Raw genomic sequence first — 18,573 nt, forward strand, 5'->3', positions numbered from 1 at the left:
TTTATTTATGTGTTTCTGGTAATGTGAATGGTCTATAAGGAGATGATGCTTGAGTTGCCGACATATATTGGTTTGATGATACTTCTTTTCTTAGGTGAAGCTAGTTACTTTGAAACACGTTGCATCTAACTAAAAAAATACTATAAATAGTAGACTTTTTCATCATATAGTACTTGAATAAGAGATAATTTAAAGTTAAATACACATACCTGTTTGATTTTGATGAATCCGATAGAGCAGATGGTTTTTGTGAAGCCGATAGAATATATGTAGTTTATGCATGTACAAAGGAACACAAAGTGAGTGTGAATGGTGTATAATCGAGAAAGTAAAAATCGTAAATAGTAAACATACGCAGTAGCAGACTGTAGAACCGATGAAGCCTTCTTATATGTTAAATTATAATTATAGAATATGTTTGCAATTGGCGCCTATGGTTCATCTACTACGCAAATATCTCTCTCTCTCTCTCTCTCTCTATATATATATATATATATATATATATATATATATATAGGTTAAAAGTTTGTTATGAAAGGATTACATATAGTTCATACTTATGTGTATATTTATAATAAAATTTGAAAATTCGTAATCCATTTTGATTTACTTTTATCTTATTAGTTGAAAAGTATTCAAAATTATACCGGGAAACAAAATAAGATTTTTTGTTTTGAATTGGTTTTACATGTAATTCAATTTTAATTATTATTTTTGTAGATTCTTATAAAAAAAAAATAGGAATTGCATGAATTGAGTTCGCATTTGGTTTTGTGGGTCAAAACAGTTCGCATAAGAAGTTCACGATTTGTTTGAGGTTAATTGATTTTGATTTCGCAAGCTTGGAGTCGGAGATCTGGATTGTGTTCGCATCTATGGAATGCGAGGAGAATTTAATGGTGATATTCAGTTCGCATTTGGTGACACAAGTACGTGGTTGATGATTTTTGGTTGGTTCGCATTTGAAATCAGTGGGTTTCGCATTTGGGTTCGTATCTGGGTTTCTCAAACAACTGAAATGCGAATATGAGACAACTGATTAATTTCTCAGTTAATGCGATGAAATGCGAATGAACTCAAAGACGGATGGATGCAAGATGCGAAGAACTTGAATGAAAATGCGAAGTTTTTAATGTATAAATGCGAATTGGGAAAGAAAGCTAAGAGTTTCGCATTTGGCCCCTGATCTTTTCAAGAAATAATATAAGTGGTCCAACTACAGGGATGCGAAATGAAAATTCTGCACTTGTCTTTTTATGACCCCATTTTGCGAAGTTGGACCACTTATATTATTTCTTGAAAAGATCAGGTGCCAAATGCGAAACTCTAACTTTCTTCCCCAATTCGCATTTATACATTAAAAACTTCGCATTTTCATTCAAATTCTTCGCATCTTGCATCCATCCGTCTTTGAGTTCATTCGCATTTCATCGCATTAACTGAGAAATTAATCAGTTGTCTCATATTCGCATTTCAGTTGTTTGAGAAACCCAGATACGAACCCAAATGCGAAACCCACTGATTTCAAATGCGAACCAACCAAAAATCATCAACCACATACTTGTGTCACCAAATGCGAACTGAATATCACCATTAAATTCTCCTCGCATTCCATAGATGCGAACACAATCCAGATCTCCGACTCCAAGCTTGCGAAATCAAAATCAATTAACCTCAAACAAATCGTGAACTTCTTATGCGAACTGTTTTGACCCACAAAACCAAATGCGAACTCAATTGATGTCATATGCGAACTGATTTCATATATGCGAACACAATTGATTTCATATGCGAATCCACATCCATCGATATGAAACCAATACCAGTTACAAGCAATTATATATATATATATATATATATATATATATATATATATATATATATATATATAGTAAGTCAAAAAGAAAATAAAAACACCACATTCACGAATGAAAAGTTAACAAATTAACAAAACCAATAATAAAACTTAAAACTGATAAAAGATATAATGTGGTAAAACCATATGTGTTAAAAGTTCCACAACTGAATTGAAAACACGGGAATTAAAAAAGTTTTCAAGAAAATCTTTTTCTAATACTCTCATCAATATCTAGCTCTAATCCTATCAGCTTCATACATTTGTGGTTCAACATCAAAGTCGGTTAAAACAGTAGAAACCAATAAATTACCTGCAAAAACATGAAACATGTGGCATAAAATTTAATAATATGTATTTACAATTTGGAATATGTTGATATTAATATAAATTATATACTGATCATATTTTTTAACTGACCCAAATTGTTGTGGACCAGCTTCATGCAAGAAACATAGAGTATGGATTTGTTGTATGTTGCAACAATAACCTTAATCATAAGGTTTGCTGGTACGTTATACAACAATAACTTTGTTACGTTCCCCCTATTAAAAGGTAATGCTGTTTAAACTCTTATAATGAATGATAATAAATTTAATAAAAAACTATGTTGTTTTAAGTGTTTTTTGAATACATATATACTTACGTCTCATCTTGGAGAATTAACTCAAATGATCGCAGCTATCTGATTCGATTTCCCCATACTATTCTTCCAACCACATCTAAAAAACATATTTTCTTGTTAAATTTATAGTAGATGATATAAATATACCAACAAGCCTTCTTTTATTTGTATGATCTTGTGCAACAGTTGTGACAGTAGACACAATTGGATAAAGTGGATATCCACTGGCAAAATCGCTTGCTAACCGAGTAAAAGTTGTGGCATGGTTTATCATTATCGCCTTATCACTGGTGCAGATTTTGTACTGTTGGTACATTGGATTGTCCAAATGGTATTCATCAACTTGGAAATGTTGCATAGAGAATACATTTCCTTTCAGATTCATGTTTCGATATCCGGGCACTAAATGGCGAGGTATGATTGCTAATATTTTTTCTCTCTGGTGTAAATAACAAAATGGTAATGGTATTATTTACAAAATTAAACTTTTAATAGAAGTTGAATATTTTAATTGGAAAAAAACCTTACCTGGCGATCTATCATCCACAAGAGCATCCTGTTGTTTTCCATGTCCTCCCAAACATACAATACTCTAACACTTGTAATGTTCCACCATTCATATATTTGCCCCAAAGCAGAAAATTCATTAACAGTAGTATGATAAATATCCATTTCAACTGAAAAACACTTCAGTTAATAATTGCTATATTTGATGGTTTTTCTAATACATATTGCTTGTACTATGAAATAAAGTAAAAGTTCAATACCTGTTTGATTCTGATATAGCATATAGAACAGATGGTTTTATGAAATCAATGGAACAAATGGTTTGATGGTAAAGTATGGAAGCAAGATTCGTAATCTTAAATACGTATATATGTACAGATTACAAAACATGTTTGTTATTAATGGATGAGATAGATTTAATGTATATCATCAGTTTTTTTTTTTAAATGACAATTTAAAAAATCCTAATCAGTTTGGATAGAATTTGAAGTGCTTATCTGATAAGCACTATGATAATTTCGAAGTTAGTGTTATCTTTTTCTAATTAATAATGATATAAACTGTAAAGATAATTTCGAAATTAATATGTTGACTAACATTGATCCTTAAAATTTGGGATATGAATGGTTTTGAGCGGGAAAATATTGACACCTGGGTAACCCTCTACAATAAATACCTATGTTTGCTTCTCTGAAATTCGATAATGACTTGATTCTTCCACCTGGGAAGAAGGTATGTTCACATATTTTTTGTTTTCTCTTTTGATTTAATTGTTACGTTGTAACTAATACTACTTTTGACATAGAAAAACGGCCATAATGTCGAACTCAAGTAGCATTGTAAATAAGCAGGAATGTGATCAAATCATCCTTCAACTTTGTATGCATGAGAAACATGAGAAAGAAAAGAAAAGGGAATGGGCATTGCTAAATTGGAATTGGGATGAGGTTATTGATATTCTAAGTTCTGAAGATGAAAAGCTGGATGATGAAGCTGTGGAAAAGTCTGACACATTAGATTCAACAAAACCAAAAACTTTGTCACCACCACTGAAGAGACCCCGTGTCAAAGTTCAAAGCCGAAACAGATGTTATAGGCTTCGTGATGAAGAAGATGGTGAATTTCCTGTTGATGTCGGGTAAGATCATTTGTACTTTGTTTTACAAACGATCATGAAAAACTGTTTTATTTTATATATTTCAAGGATCAAGAAACTTATGAATGCCTTAAATTTTATTTTTTTGTCAGGAGTGGTTTGATTACTGTTGCAGCTGAAAACCAGCCATCTCAGGATGATGAAGATGCAGTTGTTAACACCTAAGTTTTTTTAGTAGATTTATTTGATGTTGGAATTTTTATGGTTGTCTTTTTTTTGGATTGTTTCAAATAAGTAACATGTTTTTATGGTGTTGTTTTTCCTTTGCTATTACATTATTATTTTCTGGGGTATAAATGCATGCCTTGTTTTTATGTCTTTTAAAAGGCAACCAATGTCACACAATCCATAGGTATTTATTGTAGAGGGTTACCCAGGTGTCAATATTTTCCCGCTCAAAACCATTCATATCCCAAATTTTAAGGATCAATGTTAGTCAACATATTAATTTCGAAATTATCTTTACAGTTTATATCATTATTAATTAGAAAAAGATAACACTAACTTCGAAATTATCATAGTGCTTATCAGATAAGCACTTCAAATTCTATCCAAACTGATTAGGATTTTTTAAATTGTCATTTAAAAAAAAAACTGATGATATACATTAAATCTATCTCATCCATTAATAACAAACATGTTTTGTAATCTGATTAAATGTCACACATATGACATTTAATCAGAAAATCGATCATTCTTCAAATATGACATTTAATCAGAAAATCGATCTAAAAATGAGACATTTGGTGTTTATCGATTTTTCAGGGTCGACGGGTTGTATGAAAAGCGAAGGCTGAGTAATTGAAAATTAGAGGATCGATGGTTGCTACTAATTGCTTGTAACTGGTATTGGTTTCATATCGATGGATGTGGATTCGCATATGAAATCAATTGTGTTCGCATATATGAAATCAGTTCACATATGACATCAATTGAGTTCGCATTTGGTTTTGTGGGTCAAAACAGTTCGCATAAGAAGTTCACGATTTGTTTGAGGTTAATTGATTTTGATTTCGCAAGCTTGGAGTCGGAGATCTGGATTGTGTTCGCATCTATAGAATGCGAGGAGAATTTAATGGTGATATTCAGTTCGCATTTGGTGACACAAGTACGTGGTTGATGATTTTTGGTTGGTTCGCATTTGAAATCAGTGGGTTTCGCATTTGGGTTCGTATCTGGGTTTCTCAAACAACTGAAATGCGAATATGAGACAACTGATTAATTTCTCAGTTAATGCGATGAAATGCGAATGAACTCAAAGACGGATGGATGCAAGATGCGAAGAATTTGAATGAAAATGCGAAGTTTTTAATGTATAAATGCGAATGAACTCAAAGACGGAAGAAAGTTTTTAATCTTAAATGAAATCATAGTTTCCTAATAAATTAATTAACAAAATACTTAACCCGAAAACAAAATCGAAAACCAAAATATAACCACATAACGTGAACCCACCAAACCAATTACGAATGTCAAAGAAAGACACATGAGAATTAACAAAAAAAAAAAAAAAAAACTTTCATTCACAAATGGTATAATGCATAAATAAAGCTTATTTTTTTCATTTACATAGAAAATATTAAGAACAAAACACTCCCATGTTCTTGTACATGATACATACAAAACAAAGAAGAAACTATTATTCATATGGTACCTTCAAATATAAGAATGATACAATAGTCAAATATGTATATGATAAAATTTGAAACAAATCAATCCAAATTCACAAAATTTTGTCAGTTAAATTTTTTTTGTTGTCTGACAATAAATGAAACCAAAAACTTATGCATTGCAATTTTCAAAAACAAAACTTACAAATGGGTTTACCCCAAACAATAACAAAAACTTACATATTGCAACTTTAAAGAAAAAACTAAACATTCAACTACAAGAGCTCTAAAAACCCAACAAGAAGATCATATTCAGATCTTAAGAAGCTTACCCACGATTTCTTTGAGATGTTGGTTTATATCAATCCATTTCAAGTCCTGTAAAACACACATAAACACAAAGTTAGACATACGCATAGATACAGGACGATGGTCAGCAGCACCGGAATTTTAGAAGGATGCATAGAGGAAACTAATATGTGGAAGCTATGAGGTAGCTTTTTGATAGAGAGACAGAAAGGGGAAGTGCAAAGAACGATAACAAAGGTGGTGGGTTTAGCAAGCAAAGATAGCCATGGAAGGAGAAAAAAGGTAGTGTCTCGCAACAACAATGATCTAGGAATTTTTATAAACAACTAATTGACTCTTGGTGATTTGCAAGATAAACATAGACTCATACAAACACACACAACCAAATTGAGAAACGATAAGGAAAGAAAGTAATACCTTGAACTAAACAAATTAACAAGCTCTCTAGTTGCTTATTTCTTTAAGAACATCAAACTAACTATGAAATTTTCAAATATAATAAGAACCTCTATTATCAATTGCAAAGAATACAATATAAAAAAACGATGATATAGTCATAAAGAGAGTAACAACTATCTGACATTTGTGTTAATTTTCTAGTTCTAATGCAATTTCATCTACCGGAAGGACTTAAATGAGAGAACTTGAAACCAACATTTCATGATCAGCTACAATGAGATCAAAATCTACAAAACTAACATCTGACCTGCAAATCCCACACCAATATCCGATATTCAAATGATGGAGTAAAAACCCCAAACCCAATCCCCAAGAAAAAACAAACAATATCTTACCTTCAAACACAGATTCAGATTAACCCATCTGCAATTTTTTGGGTTTAATTAAGAATCAGTTCTAAATGAAAACTAAAATCGGAAACTATTAAAGAAAACCAACAGCTAGGGTTTTTCCATTGAATGAAGGAGATAATGTATAAAGAGATTGAAAAGCCGGTTATGGTTGTTGACCGATTAAACTGGCTGAAAGAAGGCCAGATCGGCGTCCTTGAGATAAATAAGGATTTTAACTTGGGGATTAAATAGCTTAGTCAAAATTCATGCATAGGTGATTGTACACTAAGTTTAAAAATTTAGACGATTTCAAATTTAATATTATTTTATTAATGGTTGTTTGTAATATTAGCTTAATCGTTTGTACGTCTTAAAAAAATAATATTATTATATTCAATCTATTTATAGAAATAGTTAGATTTCTTTTATAAGTAGTAAAGATAACAACCCTCACACCGACTATTTTAAATAACCCATTTTAAAATATTCATTTTAAATTTGTGAGATAATTCAAAAAGCGGAGTAAAACTAAGGAGATAACATCTTGTCATTTCAGCTTTTTAAGTGTTACTTCATTATTCTCTCTTTAACACCTAAACTTAATATTTGATAGGGAGTGGTGACGCTCTTATCATTCCATTTTTTTTTTCTAATTTAATTTAATTACTTTAATTTAATAAACAAATATTTTTTACTTAATACTATATAAAATGTATTTTTTGTATTTTCTTTTTTGTAATTTAATTTAACTATTTTATTTTAATAAACAAACTTTTTTTATTTAATATTAAATAATATATATTTTTTTAATGATACACAAACATTTTTTTGATTTAATTAATTTGACATAATTTTTTGAACGACAACACTTCATATTAAATAAAAACGATTACAATATGTCATTGAACTCCATCGCGACTCGGTTGGCGATCCTCCACTTTGAATAAAGTGACTCTGGGTTGCGGTACTTCTTAGTCAAGTAGTTGCAAAAGTTATTCCAAACTTTTTGTTTGAAGGTTGTTGAGTCTTGGTCTTTCCCGTGGATCGGGTCCTCCGACACATCTAGCCATGATTGAGCTAATGTCATTTCGTCATCATCCGTCCACCCTCTACATGGAGTCCTACATTTTCCTTTTATTTGGGTGTGTGGTATCCGTCCACCCTCTACATGGAGTCCTACATTTTCCTTTTATTTGGGTGTGTGGTTCCACTTCAGGCTATTGAAATGATTCTTGAACTGGATCTTCAATAGGGCCTTCATCAGACAGATGAATCGTCGAGTAGGCAACGTGGCTAAGATTGAAAGTTAGTTTGCGACTGGGGTTGAGAAAAGAATTGAGTTTCTTAAACAATTTCAAACGGATCAAGATCCATATCCGGACGAGGTGTTGGTTGAGATTGGTTGTGGTAAAATCCCATTGGTTGAGAAGAGAACAGAGTAAATGGAAACATTTGCAGAGCCATTGTAGGAAAGTAGAAGTTAGCAAAAGAGTGAATTGATTGATCAAATGATGGTCGATAACATGGTGGTGATGGAAAGTTTGGGGATGGAAGGTTTGATGATTGAGTATTTGGAGGTGGAAGGTGTAGTGATGGAATGTTTGAGAATTTCTTTTTGTTGGTTCTTAGGATTTTTTTTGTTTGGGATAAAGACATTTTTCTTTGAATTGAGAGTTTGTGAAAAAGATATGATATTTTACGTGTATAAATTGGTGAGAGTGTGGTTTAATTTATATTAGTTGAATATTAATTTATTTTTATATTAAAAATATTTATTTTTAATTAAATCACAAGTTAGTTGTTGAGGTTGTTGAGATATTTAATTTTATGCTTAAGTTAATTTGGATGGAGTTGAATACTCATGTTGAAATAAATATACAATCACAAAAAAACCATTTCAACCAATCAAAGCCCATCAATGGTTTCTCTATCTTCTCGCTTTATGCATGGCGAATTAGCTTCAGTCAGCCCTTTAGCGAGAGCTAGGGGATGGTGTTCTAGATTAATGGTGAGCAAAGTGAGTGGCTTTGGCGAGTGTCATTCCGCTTAGCCTAAGGTAAAAAACAAACAGATAATTTTGTGTATGTATTTTTTAAACTTCAAATATCAAATTTATCCAACTTTAAATCTAAATATCATATATTTTTTTCACGTTTAAAATATCATATTTGTCCAAATTTTTTTTTTATATTTATTATAATCTTTTAAATATTTTTCATATTTTATAATATTTTAATTTAAAACTAAAAGAGTAATTGACCAAATTGCTTTTAATGATAAAACCCTTTTACCTTACCTCAAAAGGGCTCTAAAAGATGATGCCTTTCCAGATCTACGAGCTCCATCCACCCCACTCCTTCTTTGACAACGTCCTCTTTCTTCTTCTTGGCTCTCCTTTGCCAAAACAAGCTTTCCAAGGTCAAACACACCCAACAATGGAGGTGGGACGACTATCTAGGGTTTTCTGAGGGTAAGAGAGTGTTTATGGAGGCTAGGGTTGGAACCATAATGTTCCTTATATAGTGGATGGTCCAAAACTTAGGGTTTCTGGATGATAGACGTACGCTGGGCATACGTCTAGAGACCTCCGCGTTCATTTACTCCATTATGCTGGGCGTACATCCAGCTTATGCTGGGCGTACCCAACCAAACACGTGCATGCATGCTTGGCATGCATGGAACCCTTTTGCTAAACTTCCCCTTTAGGGACTATTGTTGCCAAAATCCTTAATTTACAACATCTCCTCCATCCTAAGTTCGTTCCCAGTGAACTTTATATCCACATAAAGGTGGCGAGAAGACCTACGCTTCTAGCAACACACCCCGACCTGAAAACCCTTTCGAATAAAACCTAATACCCATAAAAGACCGAAACGCCCTTACTCTTGATCTAGGGAACCCATAAATAGATATTTTAGGAACAGGGCGTTACAATTCCCCCCCCCCCCCCCCCACTTAAATTAGGCTTCATCATCGAAGCCTACTACAACATACACTTCAGAACAACCCCTGCGTTACAGACTCCGAACACTCAATCAACTCATGTTCTTGCGACCTACTACTGAACCTTCTCTATCACGGTCTCTAGGTCCTTGGCCTCCAACCGAAATCTTTTATAACGTCCTCAGCACCGGTCCAAACTACTCCCGAGTTTGTTAACCTGCCGTCTCACCTTTCTCTATTCTAAATCTCCAATCTGGAGCCACTAACCTCCTCCTTTTCCAATGAGACTAAAAATATGCTTGGGCATCACTCAAAATTGCCACTACCTCAACGAGTAGCCAACTTGCAGGTTCTTCCATATATCTGGTACAATCCAGTACCTCCTACTAATGACTGAGGCACGTCGTTCATCCATTTACTCCACTTCCTCCCCTACCGGAGGACCCACGCTCCTCCCGGAGCTATATACCTTTTCCTTTCTAGGAAATCCACTCAACAACTCTTACTCGCCTGTGCGTGCCACTGAACTAAACTCCACTCTACACTATCCATGTAGAGCAACTGCTATTCTCGAACTTTGCCTACTCTGATTCTGTTTGCAAGGACTCTCAGGTCCACGCACTGCCTTCCGCTAACATGATCAATACCTGGGGCCAGACCATATCAATTATAATATCCTGGCGACATATTCTCTCATTCTCCTTATACTGATTCACTAACATACACAGAGTCATCAGCATGATTGGACCGCCTTACCAAGCCTTCACCCTATATGGACCATGTCAGAACCTTCAGCATGTATGGACCGCCCTCCGACCTTCAGCTTGTCTAGACCATTTCCCGATCCTTCGGCCTGATTGGTACGCCTTCCGGTCTTCAGTCTCCCCGAACCGCTCAAACTACCATACGTCATTCCAAACTACCCTTCGAGGGAATCCTTCCCGTACATACTGTTCTAGCCCCCCACCCCCAACCCCAGGGGTTTAGAACTCTCGTTCCGATCCTGAAATCTTTTCCATGACCTAAATCCATGCCTCACATGAACCACTATCTTTCCTGAACTCATGGTCTGCTCCATGCCCCTATTAATTTGACCTACACATACCAGCCCATGCTCTTGGCTAGCTGAAACACTACTGAAACTCAATCAACTAATTGACCTCTCATGCTACTGACCCTCCTGAGAATTTTCCAATTCTCCCCACTTAGAGAACTAACTACGAACCACCGGTGACCCAAACAACATCACTTAAACAATCCTACTCAACAAATTCTATTATACTTAAACTGATTCTAACATGAGCAACCTCCACAAAACCACGTTCCGACATCGCACATCTCAAACTCTAAGCGAGTTTGACCCTCAGCTGAGTATTCCTCAAATTGCAAATGCTATACACGACACCCGGACCAAAAAGCCTAATTCCCCACCAACAATCCCCAAGAATGATAGCCAACTAAGACTCCCAATACCAAAACCCTCGATCATACGATAACCCAATGAAAGGACAAACGAATACAATGCCATGAATCATGCGAACGAGACTAGCAGATCTATAATATTCCATAACAACCACAAGATAACAAGATATCAAGAAGGAAACATACCCGCAGCCGTATCCTGACCTCCTCTGCTATCAGCTGAAAAGCACGTCCCTGAGCCCTCGGTGGCTTTGCTCCACCCTGACCTCCACCCGTTATCCTCAAAGTGGCTGGTGCTAGAGCCTGCACCGGTCCTGCAGTAAGCTGTGGATAGTTGGCCCTCATGTGATCAACCTAATGACACTGATAACAAATCCTCATATCCTGAATTGGGGCTGACTGACGACAATCCCTCGCATAATGCCCTCACTCCCACACTTGCGGCACGCACCACCGGACCTACAAACTCTGGTGTGACCCTTCCCGCATTTCCCACAAGTGCGGCTTCCTGTTCCCCCAACCTAGAATCAACGATCATGGACCGTTTTGGCGCAGGCTGCGACTGCACCAGGGCTTGCCTCTTCTCTCTCAACTGCAACTCAATCTCCAACTCACGCCGCCGAGTGGCCTCCTGCAACTCTAACAAGGTATCACATCTATGCGTGGACACAAACTGCCTGATGTCCCTCTTAAGCATACTCAGGTATCGGGACATCTGAGCCTGCTCCAAAGCAAACTCAGGGCAAAACATCGCCCTCTCAGTAAACATCCTGATGATCTCCATTACCGACTCTATATCATGCTTTAGCTCCAGGAACTCCTGATCCAACCTCTCTCTCTCAACCCGTGGAACATAACGAGTGCTGAACATCTCCCGAAACTGATCCCAAGAAACTGCAGCCCGCTGCGCATCCGAATATGATCCCGTGGTCAATCTCCACCAATCCTTCGCCCTGAGCCTCAACAGGTTCAGAGCATACCTCACCCTCTGATCAGCAGGGCATGAACATATGAAGAAACATCCCTCTACATCTGACAACCATCGTATAGCAACAATTGGATCCTGAACCCCATCAAAAGTAGGGGGCTTCGTATTATGGAAGTCCCAATACTGAAAACCTCTACCGGGTCCTCTTCCTGCCGCTGCTACAGCCGTTGTAGCCGTCGCGGAAGCCGTCTCTGTAAGAGCTGCATAGCGCTCATCAAAGTATTCAACCATGGCAGTCTTGATCGACCCAAATAGTTCCGGCATCTCAGCCCGGAACATAGCAGCAACCTCATCATGCAGGATCACACGAATCCTGGCATCCAACTCGTCCGTACTCATCTGGCCAACAACCTCGGGTGGTGCTGACCCCTCCTGAGCACCCTCCCCTACTGTAGATCCCAAACCGGATCTTGCCTCACAACGTCTCGTAATCGCCATTCTGCAATACACTAACAGATCCTCAGTACCTTTTATTGTTTTTATTTATATTGATTCAAGTAATGAAAAATAGAAAACAAAAACTCAAACACCAAATTCTAATATACTCTAATATATTAATACATTTTACATTTTCATATTTTTTTTGGTTTTTTTGTATTTTTTTAATTTTTTAGTATTATATTTTTTTTCATATTATTTTTTAATTATTTCCTATTTTTATTTTTTTTCGTTGTTTCGTTTTACTTTTCATCAACTTGATAACTTTTTTATGACCTTTTCCAAAAAGCGTAAAATGTATGAATATATTAGAGTATATTACAATTTTGGTGTTTGAGTTTTTTTGTGTGTTTTTATTTTTATTTTATAATAGTGGTTATTTATGGTTTTTTTTTTTTTTTTTTTTTTTTAAAATTTTTTTTTTAAACTTTTTTATTTATATTCGTGTAGATAAAATAGCTATATTTACAAATATAAATAAAGAAAATAAACATAACTTTTTTATTTACACAAAGAAAAAGTTACGAAAACCATAAATAACCAAAATTTAAAAAAAAATGTGAAAAAAGCAAAAAGTATGAAAAATGTAAAATGTATTAATATATTAGGGTATTTTACAAATTTGGTGTTTGAGTTTTTGTTTTTTTGTTTTCCTATTTTTCATTAAATGAATAAAAATAAATAAAAACAATAGAAGAATATATATATATATATATATATATATATATATATATATATATATATATATATATATATATAAACAAAATGTGAACTAATGATAATGATAAATACAATATAAAGTTGCTAAAGATATTATCTATGGAGGATCAAAAAAAAAAAAAAAAAAAAAACATTAACATTTCATAATTAAGAAAAAAAACGTTTCGATATTGTTTATTGAATTTAAGTTTTTTTACTTGAATCAAAATAAATAAAAACATTAAAACCATTAATAAATAAAATTATAAAATAAAAATAGAAAACAAAATGTCCAAAATATAAAAAAAAAAAATTATTAAGTTGTTGAATATATATATATACACACACACGTAATTTATATTTATAATTTATACATATACAAAGTTTCAAATTTATAAAATTACAAAAATGGTCCTTGAAGTTTGTAGTATATTGCAATATTGGTACAAGGGTAAAATAGTATTTTCCATTAAAATCTAACAGCTGGAAAGTTAGATTTAATGGGTGGAAGACCTTTAATGTAATTTTACAAAGCATAGGGACCAGTCACATGATTTTTTGCTAAGTCCTCAAAGTGCAATATTCTGTTAACCACATTGACCAATTGTGAAATTTTGAGATTATAAAGTTATAATAGATGTATTTATTATTATATAATTGAAAATAATCAATATATTATATCAATTTAGTATACGAATTATTATATCAAATTTAACAACGATCTTATATATATATATATATATATATATATATATATATATATATATATATATATATATATATTATAAAGACTTCAACTATATAAGTGTTTCTGCGCATTACAATGTCGACTTACATATAAATATCTATTCCACTTAGAACACCAAAGAATATTTTGTAAGTTAAAAGTGATAAATTGTAGTGATGAATGTAAAAACTAAATTGTAATATCAATTTACATAAAATATTTCCTAAAAATATTTATATAATCGTTAAAAGATTTTAAATATGTAGCTTAAAATAACTTACAATAACAATAGTTAAAAAATAACTCTATATAAATGATTATATTGTTATATTTAAAATCAAAAGTAATGTTTGTTGTGTTAAGTAACTATAATGATAGAAATTAAACATTAAGCAAATAAATTTTAAAAATTTAATTAACAATAACAACAATTATAAATAACATTAAACCATATATTAAATTTAATTTTATTAATGTATAATCGCGAGTAGAAGTCATTCTAATGATTAAGATTATAAAGTTATAATAGATGTATATATTATTATACAATTCAAAATAATCAATATATTATATCAATTTAGTATAGAGAAACCTCATAAAAATCCAACGTATTTTCATCAAATGCTTAAAAAAACCACTATATTATTTTTTAGTGCACAAAAATCATTATATTTTCTGAAATTCTTATTTAAAGTTTTCTATACTTAGAAAAACCTAATATATTTTCATGAGAGGATTAAAAAAACCATTATATAATTTTTGTAGTGCATTTAAACGCTTATATTTTTTTGAAATTTTTTAATCTAATGAGTTGTAACAATCAAAACGTTGTGAATCAATTATATAATATTTTTAACAATCTAGGATTTACCGAACTCAATATCTTAAATGATACATTTTAAAAAATATAAGAGTTTTAACATATATTTCAAAAAATAGAAGGGTTTTAACGTACAAAAACACTATATAGTAGTTTTTTTAAGACTTTGATAAAAATATTTTGGGTTTTAATAAGGTTTTTCCTGTAATATACAAATTATTATATCAAATTTAACAACATCGGTATTATTATATTTAAAATACATATATTTGTAAATAATTAAATTATATAGGTATTTCTGCGCAATGCGCGAACATTCATCTAATATTTATATATGATAAATATAACAGAAATGATTATTTATATTTGAATATGGTGGAGATGAGTGATAGCAAGGATAATAGATAACGTTTCGATTTTATTGAAATAATCGACACTAATACTAAATTGGACATAAATAAATTATCCAATTATCTTAATGGTTATATCTTTATTATCCAATCGTAAAGTTCGATTTTATTGTGATAATAAATAACATTCCAATTTTGTTCATCTATTTACATAACACTTATACTAAATTGGCAAATTATGCAATCAAACATTGCGTTGATATGTAATATATTTAGTCCTTTTCTTAAATCAAAATAATATCTTGCAATCAACCATTACATAAAACAAGTACTTGTGATCCTCGTTCGTTCCCCCCAAAATTGGCATAATTTGCCAAAAGATCCCCTCGTCACGTTTCTCTCTCGCACTGTTCTCCTTAATCAGCATACGCATGTGATAATGACCAACTTATATTTGAGAATATGTTACATGGACCATTTGCCATATATGTGGGGTCTACGTGGCCCCTATTGATTGGTCCCGGGTACTATTGATGTATAGTTGGAATATATTGATTAATCATGGCCATTACTTTAAATTGGATCATAAAAACATATGATGCGTATGTGCACCCTCATCCATACAAGATTTCATGCTATTAAGACGTTGATGTAACATATATTTTGAGCATGACTCTTATTCATATCCCCCACTTTAAACAAGTGAACAACTATTTTCACTTTAAATTAATGTACTTTTAATTTTAATATATATTGTTTTAAGAGTCGGATATTTTAAAATCTAATGTTAAACAAAAAATTTCAATAATATATATAAACAAACCAAAAAATAATAGTTAAATGACACTCTAAATTGTCGGTTATCACTCCTAAACACAAGTTCGGGTTACGTGCGACACATCAACAATTATAAGATACCAAGAAAATAAAAAATGCACAAAAATTTACATAGTTTATACAATAAATATCGTATTATTGTTTTGATTGTAGTTACTTAGTATTACCTTAAACATTTTTGAGTGCTGGTCAATCAAAATCATATATTACACATCAAAATGGAACTTATTTTCACTTGATTTGACTGTCTCCTTCCCACTTCCAATATCATCATTTAAGAAGCATTATAAATCATCAACAAGTATAATTTTCTATGGGTAAATTACACAAATGATCCTATGGTTTGGGGTAATTTGTGTGTTTGGTCCCTAACTTATTTGTTTAACTCGGAAAGTCCTTACTGTTTGTTTTTGTTATGCACATGATCCATACTATTTGTTTTTGTTACGCGTTTGGTCCCTCTCTTACCTAAAAAACTATTATTTAAATATGAAAAAATGATGGGGTAAGTAAGGTAAAGTGAGGGGGTGAGGTTAAGGATGTTTTTATTTAAATAAATTAAAATGTCAAGGGAAAAATAGTTTTTTTTAGGTAAGACAGGAACCAAGCGCGTAACAAAAACAAAAGTATGGACCTTCTGAGTTAAAAAAATATGTTAGGGATCAAACACGTAAATTACCCTAAACCATAGGGACCATTTGTGTAATTTACTCATTTTCTATTTTGTTGTTTTTTTTTACTAACTGCATTAACATATGACACCTCACCTTGAAGGAGAATATAGACTTAATAACCATTTAGTCTCCAATAAACCCTATCCCCATTGGCAGAGGGACACAAGTGTTCAAATATTTATCTTGTCCAAATCAAAATCGAAAGCATTATCGTTAACTTTGCAAGGTTTCTTAGCAATTATAACTGCTTTATGTTTTGATCAATTTCTTCTAGGGGTGAACAATGAAAATCTCAGGGTATCAATTTATTTTTATCCCAATAGTTGGTACAAAAAAAAAGTTCTATAGTTTCAAGTATATTTAGATACCAATAAGGTTTGTTGATACAAATAGATAATGGTATATTATCAAATTCTTTTTAATTTTCAATATTAACAGTTAATTATTAGCAAAGCAACAACATGAGACGGTTTTACTATCTATTAAAAAATAATAAAACAATTATTTTAGTTTAATAAATTATTTCATTAAGTAACTTTTTTTTAATACGGTAATAACTATTGCCACAGCTAAATGCAAGATCGGTCCAAGCTAATCTGAGACCGAGGGTAAAAATAAAAAAATAGGCCCTAATTGCATACGATGATATAATGATATATGTGGAGACTAGTACACTATTGTTAAATTAAAATTATATGTATTACTAAAAATTTTACCGTGTTTAAAAGGTGTGAGTTAAATATTAAAACCAATAGAATTGTTAAGTTGTACAAAAAAACTAATGAAAAATCAAAACCAAAAAACAAACAACCAAACCATATTGAAAAACCAATTGTTTGGTTTTTTGTTTAGAGTGACTGTTCTTTTAGGTTCGGCGTGATCTTTGTTTATATAAAAACCATAAAATCATAACCAAACTCGAATATCCCAACGACATTCTTTCATACATAAATTTAATTATTAAGAATATCATAAATTAAAATAAATAGTATGTCTTATAATGTTCATTGTTATAATGTTCATTGACAAGTACGATAATAAGGATGCGTTTATGTTGTATATTAAACTAATATATGACTTTGTTTGATTTAAAATTAAAAAAATATTAAATTAAAACTTATTAGTATTGTCTATATTTTTTTAAAATAAGATTTGTTTAAAAAAACGAAAATAAAAAACATACTTGATATTTTGAAACCAGATGGGTAAGTCTATTGTTTGAAAGGAAGAGTCGATGTAACAACGATGTAACAAACGTAGTAGTATTATAAATACTCTTAAATAATATTTGTTAAAGAAAAGAAAACAAAACAAAAACTGATACCTTATAACTTAATGGGATGTCTATTGACATTGTGAAGCGGCAGATATGGGCCATATGGCTCATCTTTAAAAGAAAATCGTTCAAGACTTTTGTATGTTAAAAATGAAAATAATGGGAATACAACTCGGATTGCACGATAGAATCAAACTCTTCTTAACCAACCCAGCCACATGCATGGTTAATAGATATGTTTACAGAAGTTATATATATATAGGTTAAACATGTCACATAAATTATTTTGTGGTTCAAACTGTGGTGAGGCCCGATGCAATCGCTCAGCTTGCTCACGTTATTGGGTCAGGCCTGACTAAATGTGTAATATCATTCTCATAAAAATGTAAACATTAAGCACACTTGACAACTGAAGTATACGGTTTGTAATGTGCGTCTCTCTCTCTCTCTCTCTCTCTATATATATATATATATATATATATATATATATATATATATATATATATATATATATATATGTGTGTGTGTGTGTGTGTGTGTGTGAAT

General features: G+C 32.1%; 1 protein-coding gene and 2 long non-coding RNA genes across 4 annotated transcripts; 1 reads left to right on the forward strand and 2 right to left on the reverse strand.

Moving 5' to 3' along the window:
• Positions 1 to 1,979: 1,979 nt before the first annotated feature.
• LOC145033800 (uncharacterized) lies at positions 1,980 to 2,534 on the reverse strand. Its single transcript, XR_013677711.1, has 3 exons — positions 2,502 to 2,534; positions 2,276 to 2,400; positions 1,980 to 2,168 (listed from the first exon to the last, which is right to left on the reverse strand). It is a non-coding gene; the product is annotated as an uncharacterized LOC145033800 (long non-coding RNA).
• A 666-nt stretch (positions 2,535 to 3,200) lies between these two features.
• On the forward strand, positions 3,201 to 4,562 carry LOC145033801 (uncharacterized). 2 transcript variants are annotated; one of them, XM_078982330.1, is made up of 3 exons: positions 3,201 to 3,719; positions 3,839 to 4,125; positions 4,236 to 4,562. In XM_078982330.1, exons 1-3 carry the CDS (start codon positions 3,666 to 3,668, stop codon positions 4,306 to 4,308), a joined length of 414 nt encoding a protein of 137 aa, XP_078838456.1. In that variant the 5' UTR covers positions 3,201 to 3,665; the 3' UTR covers positions 4,309 to 4,562. The 2 variants fall into 2 exon arrangements, with proteins under 2 accessions (XP_078838456.1, XP_078838457.1); XM_078982331.1 differs by having other exon boundaries at positions 3,793 to 4,125; positions 4,236 to 4,559.
• A 1,350-nt stretch (positions 4,563 to 5,912) lies between these two features.
• On the reverse strand, positions 5,913 to 6,949 carry LOC145033802 (uncharacterized). The gene is made up of 2 exons (XR_013677712.1): positions 6,769 to 6,949; positions 5,913 to 6,131 (listed from the first exon to the last, which is right to left on the reverse strand). It is a non-coding gene; the product is annotated as an uncharacterized LOC145033802 (long non-coding RNA).
• Positions 6,950 to 18,573: the final 11,624 nt, after the last annotated feature.

This window comes from Lactuca saligna, chromosome 3 (assembly GCF_052625555.1).
Source record: "Lactuca saligna cultivar CGN05327 chromosome 3, ASM5262555v1, whole genome shotgun sequence".
In the NCBI taxonomy this organism is placed as follows: domain Eukaryota; kingdom Viridiplantae; phylum Streptophyta; class Magnoliopsida; order Asterales; family Asteraceae; genus Lactuca; species Lactuca saligna.

Bases quoted from the DNA above. Each gene is read 5' to 3' on its own strand.
- LOC145033801 (XM_078982330.1), top strand. From the start codon at position 3,666: ATGTTTGCTTCTCTGAAATTCGATAATGACTTGATTCTTCCACCTGGG. The intron at 3,720-3,838 runs GTATGTTCACAT...GTAAATAAGCAG, and splicing joins TTCTTCCACCTGGGAAGAAG to GAATGTGATCAAATCATCCT. The intron at 4,126-4,235 runs GTAAGATCATTT...TTTTTTTGTCAG, and splicing joins GAATTTCCTGTTGATGTCGG to GAGTGGTTTGATTACTGTTG.